This window comes from Protomyctophum parallelum (assembly GCF_964188405.1).
Source record: "Protomyctophum parallelum genome assembly, chromosome: 6".
NCBI classification, from domain to species: domain Eukaryota; kingdom Metazoa; phylum Chordata; class Actinopteri; order Myctophiformes; family Myctophidae; genus Protomyctophum; species Protomyctophum parallelum.
The window spans coordinates 18797345-18803344 of record NC_139701.1 but is presented as its reverse complement, the minus strand read 5'-3'; the positions used below and the strand labels follow the sequence as shown (position 1 = coordinate 18803344).

At 43.5% G+C, this 6000-nt stretch overlaps 1 protein-coding gene across 1 annotated transcript in view; it reads right to left on the bottom strand.

Annotated features, from left to right (window-relative positions):
• Positions 1 to 1261: 1261 nt before the first annotated feature.
• Positions 1262 to 6000, bottom strand: part of shc2 (SHC (Src homology 2 domain containing) transforming protein 2) — a 29057-nt gene continuing 24318 nt past the window's right edge. The window contains exons 9-13 of the mRNA XM_083766467.1: positions 5403 to 5490; positions 5077 to 5259; positions 4157 to 4509; positions 3638 to 3816; positions 1262 to 3549 (exon numbers count right to left, since the gene is read on the bottom strand). Coding sequence (XP_083622593.1) covers positions 3688 to 3816; positions 4157 to 4509; positions 5077 to 5259; positions 5403 to 5490 — 753 coding nt within the window. The 3' untranslated portion in view covers positions 1262 to 3549; positions 3638 to 3687. The remainder of the gene's footprint in view (positions 3550 to 3637; positions 3817 to 4156; positions 4510 to 5076; positions 5260 to 5402; positions 5491 to 6000) is intronic.

Sequence of the window (6000 nt, the reverse complement as noted above, 5' to 3'; positions counted from 1 at the left end):
TTTGCACAATTATTTTCCTGCATGTTTGTTGACAGACATGCATTTAAATGTTCTGTATCTGTATGTAAACATGCGTGGTGGTGCATGCATTTCCAACTTGCATCGCCGGTGCAGTTAACTGTATGTAATCTCAGATCCACAATCACGCTGATCCACCGAACTGTGGAACTCCATATTTGGGGAAGAGGGTTGTCATAAAATATGTCTGCCATCTGAAGCCGTGCGTGGTACTCCGTATTTGGCCAAGATTTAGGTAGGCCATCATCCAGCCTGGATGCTCCTTTCCCCTGATACCTTTATCCAGGTAAATCCTGTTAATGTTGACGTTGAGAGTGAGCCCTGTCCAAGATAGCAACAATACAGGGTTAGCATAGCTTACTAATCTTTTTGTCGGCACATTTTCACCATGTACCTGCTGGGTAGCTTCACAGACACTAAATCTTCAGTGGCATGTAACATAAAATTGCTGACGGATGACTTTGAGCGCAGTTTGTCCATTACATCAAACTTAAAGATAATTGTCCATTTGTAGCTTTTACACAGTCATATGTTACAGAATAGTATGACTTTTAGAAATGTTTGACGAGCTAGTTGTATATAGACTCTTATGATTATTTAATGACAGTATGATTATTTGACGATATTATGGTCAAACAATACTCAATACAGTACTATATTATAGTAGCTTCTATAGTTTTTTCTTTTAACAACATAGCCTACTGTGGTGTACAATAGTATAATGTTTTAGTTTTTTAACAAACGATGGATGTCCTGATGGATATGTTAAACAATTATGCATTTTAATGAAATATCTGTGGTAGAAGAAAAGTAGTAGTGGAACAAATATCACACATACTGTATAACAATGTAATTAACAAAAGGTACAGAACAAATCACCTACAGTATACTGTAGTGTACTGTACAGGAGGTCTTGGCAGTATTCAAGGAAAGAATCCATGCTTTATATAGTGACCTCAGCGGGGGGTAGGTGGTGACCTTTTACTGTAGGTGTTTAAAGAGACAGTCATACTGTATATATGAGGTGTGTAAGAAAACAGGACTGTGGCAGCCACGCTCATGACTCAATGCTAATTTAGTAACCGATTATGTCACTGTGCATCTCACCACTATTCTGCTATAATATTGCTCACTTCTCTCAAATGTGCATGCTGTTCCAGGCTGTTGTGTACGTACGTACTTATTTATTATTTGATGGACACTGTTGGGAAAAAATAAACAAAGTAGCTTATTTACCTTGATTTAAATTCATTTTATTGATAAAAATGCATTACCTTTAGGCTAATCAAATAACAAAAGGTATACACTAAAGTCCCGAGAAAGCAAAGGGGGCAATTTGGGAAAATGTTGCATACAGGACAGGAAAAGCCCTTTTCCTCTCTTCATTCTGTGCAACTAAAGATGTTTTCATCACACAACTGTGTCAGCCGATAAAAATAAAATAGAATTGCCAACAGCTTTTTCAGTTGAAAGTACAACAAAGTACATTTTGTTAGCCGACACTGTTGACAGATGAGGAGAAAAACGCTTTCAGAGCTATATATTTATTCATTAATGGGCTCTGATTGATTAGATACTGTAGTGGGATGAGACAACAATACATTTGATATCACTTACCATGCCAACACAAACCCCTGCACACACCCAACCTCTTAGACTAGACTGACACACACCACCACACAAGGCTTCACTGCAGCCTGGGACAAGAAGAGTATGATGGCTCAATGACATGGAGCCTTTATTTATGCTCCGTCGTATACGACTGTGTTGTGTGCTGAAAATATCGGTTATTGTCTGTGCGTGACATTGCCGTTACGTACGACAAAGCATAACACTTAAATTAGGCTTCAGAAGGTTATCTGCAACCGTCCGTAGCCATCTGGTGCCTCACAGGGATATGTGAGTGTTATGGCTGTATACAATATGGCTTACATTCGTAACATTCAAGCCTCTATTTCAACTTGAAAAGTCACTGAGGTTGCCCTCATTTCCAGGGTCCAGCCATGTCAAAATGACTTCCTTTGCTTTATTTCTTTCTTTCTTTCTTTCTTTCTTTCTTTCTTTCTTTCTTTCTTTCTTTCTTTCTTTCTATACGCATACAGTATAGGGGCAGTGACAAATCAATCATAATACATCAGTCAGTCAATACATACGTCAGTATTTTAAATATTGTTTGCACATCAGCAGCTTACTTCAGAATCACAACGATAACAGCTTAAAATCAACCTGACATCTTGATCATCCATTCATTGGCAATGCAAAGAAACCAAGTCCTTTGCAGTTGGGACATTGATAGACCTTATATACACACACACTCTTTGTTGTCCTCTCCGTGTGGGGAAAGCAGACAGAAATTCTTGTCTCTGTTGTTCTAAGGCACTGAACATCGAGGGGTTGACAAAATACAGATCAGGATATACTGAGTTTGTATGCATCTTTAGCAATGGCTGTTTTTCATAACAGAAGACAGTAATAATTGAACTACAGAGTACAGTCTCTCTGAGCAGTAATCATCACAGGCTTACATACTGTAGCAGATGTAGTTGTACCAAGACATACTTTACCCATACCAGCACAACACAAACTGATGATAGTGTCAAATCTGAACTGCCCACATTCCAAGATGTATACAGTACATCCATAAACTGCCTACGTATAGACTGTCTACATGTAGGTATAATGTGAAAATTAAATGACCCGAGTTGACATCTTTTCTTCTGCAATAATCGGCCTCCTTCATTAGGACGCATTCCACAGAAGCATGGCTTAAAATTTGGACCTGAGATTATTGGGATGAAATAAAATAATGTCCTAGACCGAAATGGATGTAAAGCAATCGTAATATCGTGGCAAGTTACAGCACTGCATCGTTTCCCAGTTGTGCCATCTTCAAGCCATTTATGATAATGCCTACAACAAGCATGAGGAACTTAATATTTCAAACATGTCCTTTTTCAGCAAAACTGACTGGAGGTATCCCATTGTCTTAGTAAAATATGACCCAATACTTGCATTTGGTAGTGAAACGAGAACTAAGGAATACTCTCTCAGGTTCCAAAAACAAAAGTTGTGTTAGCTCTATTCAGGTTTGCTGAATGACACAAAGCCCATGGTTCACGACTCTTATTGACCGGCCCTGCCACAGCAGCAGGGGACAAGAAGTGGAGCACTTCTGTGTGCTGCCAACCGACTGTATGTATTTTTGACCCAGTGGTCAACTCTCTCTTTGACCTCATTGGACCTCTTGTCATCAGCTGCCAAGTGTTCACGCCATGTCATTGGCTGGACTGCGTGCCCAGTGGGCGGGACCATGATTTAGGTTCAGACAGAGCGGTTTGTAGCTTAATGACTACATGCTGAGGAGTTGAGCACGGGTGACAGGGCAGTTCCTTTGAGCCTGAAAGCCCACAGAGACAGAAAGTACTTGAGACATCATCAGACACCTTAAGTCCTTGGTAGCGATGTCCACTGGAATAGGCTAAATGTTTTAGCCGTTTTTTGCATGGACATGAGGGAGCTCACCTCTGGACCCTGGGAGAGAAGACAAAGAACTGTATTTGTGTAGTGGCAAATAATGTTTTATTATATATACATTCTCAGTACCCTGTAAGCATCCTACCTGCTTATCCATTCAGGCAGTGCACCCTCAACGAGGCAGCGCTGCGAGGGTCACTGTTTCCTCCTGACCACCTGTTTAAGGTGGAGTTCACTTTCGGCTGCCACAATAGGCAGCTCATTCTTAAGGTGGTAGGAGATCAGGTGGCTGATGCTCTCAAATAGCATGTCTTTGGTCCGCACCTGCATGCATGCAACACAGACAGAGACGCAAGGGGAATAAGAGTACAAGCCGTTCATGCCTCGGTTTCTCAATGTCGGGTCCGGGAACCACCAGGTGTCCAAGTGTACCTTTGCAGGTCTGTAACATGGAACCAAATGGACCCTCATGGCTTAATTTGGTTCCATTTGTACGCTCTACGAGTTATACTCCCCTGTGGGTGAAGATTTTGCAGTGAAGATAGGGGTAGGGGTCCCAGAGATCTCTTACATACCCGTAGGTAACTCTGAGAGTCAATTTGGATCACCTGGTGGTCACCCCAAATTCAAGTTTTATTTCTTGAACTATTTCCATTTTACTCACCACTCCCTCGGGGTCGACCAGCAGCAGGTGTTTGGGCAGGCCACAGTGCATGCCCGTCAGGACGTACTGTCCAGGGTTGGTGGTGCTCTCCCTGACCAGGAAGTCTCCGTCTCGGACCAGGATCTTCTCGGCGTCCCGCCGGCTCATGCGTCCGTGGTACCAGGCCTCCCTGCGGAGCTGCTCCTCGGTGGGCGCCACGGGGGCTCGGCGGCGCGGCGGGCTGGGCCACTGGTCCTCCAAGACCACCACGCCACCAGCCCCGCCCTGAGCTGCACACGCCCCCCCGGCTGGGGCGGACATGACGGGGCCTCCTCTGGTGGTCTCGTGGAGCTTCAGAGCATCTTCAAAGGGCCCTGCAGGGGAGAGAGACCATGAGGCAAAGAGCCCATATGCAGCGACACACTTAAAGTGTCATGTGTCATGAGTGTCATGTATATTTTCCCACCCTAAAACATGATCATCAGGTATTATTGAGGGGCGCTAGCCCCTCCTATAAACAGCTATAGTGTGGATTCTGTCTTAACACAAATTAAAAAGCCATTGACAATGAATGGAGAATTTACTTCATATTTATCTGAGCAAATAGGCTGTCGGTATGTCGGTGGAAACCCTTGGCCATTCTTGGTGACGTAACTAAGGTATGTTTCAAGGTTGGTATAAGGTCAATAATTGATTAGAGTGCCCCCCACTTCACACAGGTGTGATTTTTGAGGGGCGCTAGCCCCTCCTATATATACAGGTTTAATGTTTGTTTTTAGTTCAATGTTTGTTTTAAAAACACCATTGTTTTACATCACCTAATCATATCAACATGAGTTAGACTTTAATATATTGGCGCCCCTCACTTCACATGTGTGATCTTTATTATATAAGGAGGATGATTTTTTTCATTGCTCACAAAGTAAGCCTGCCTCACTTACTCATGTCAAAGATGTCTTTCTTTGGACTTTCAGGTCCCCTGGGTCCTCCCCTGTGTGCGTCTGACCCCTGTGTCAGTGAGTCCAGAGCGTCCAGTGCTGACGTGTTGACGTACAAGTGCTCCTCATAGTCTCTGCTGCTGGGAGGCTGACCATCTGCACGCAGGTACCCATCTGATGTCAGACCTGAGGACGAAGACAAAAAGATCATAATGTCTCATATGGTACGACATAAATAAATGAATGAATATGAATATCAATATGAATGATATCTATTCAGCTATCATTTTATAATTGCAGTACTCTTGTTTTGCCACAGGAGGTCTTACCTGAGCCACTGCTGGTCTCTGTGTCCCAGTGAAGTTCATAGCACAGCTGACCAGAGGGGTAAGACATGGTTCTACATGGGGAACCCATCTGCAAACAACCACACGCGCACACATGCACACGCGCGCATGCACACACGCACACCATAAAGACACACTCAATGACTTGTAAACATATTTGTTTCACTACATGATTGGTACAACGTATACATCTCTTGTCCCTGCATAATGTCATTTGGAGGCACTCAGTCTGAAACCTTAGCTACAACACAGTGCGTGCCACTTGAACAAGCTGCTGGGAAAAGGGGATGATTTCTCTCACAGGGGCCTGCTGGGTTCAACCTGTAATCATATCTTTCTCCGGCAATTACGGTGCAGGCGCACAAAGAAGACATTTATGGAGTACACCCACCATGCTCACAGAGGCTTATGATACTATTCCATGCAAACAATAGCAGCAAAGAGCAGGACAGGCTCATTCGTCATTGGTTTATGGACTAGAGATGAAAGAGTGTAGCCTGGCCCTGCCTGTCAATTATGGGCTGAGGCTGGATACTGCTTGATTCTGAGCAGCTGCAGCCCCAATTACAGTGTCTTGAGA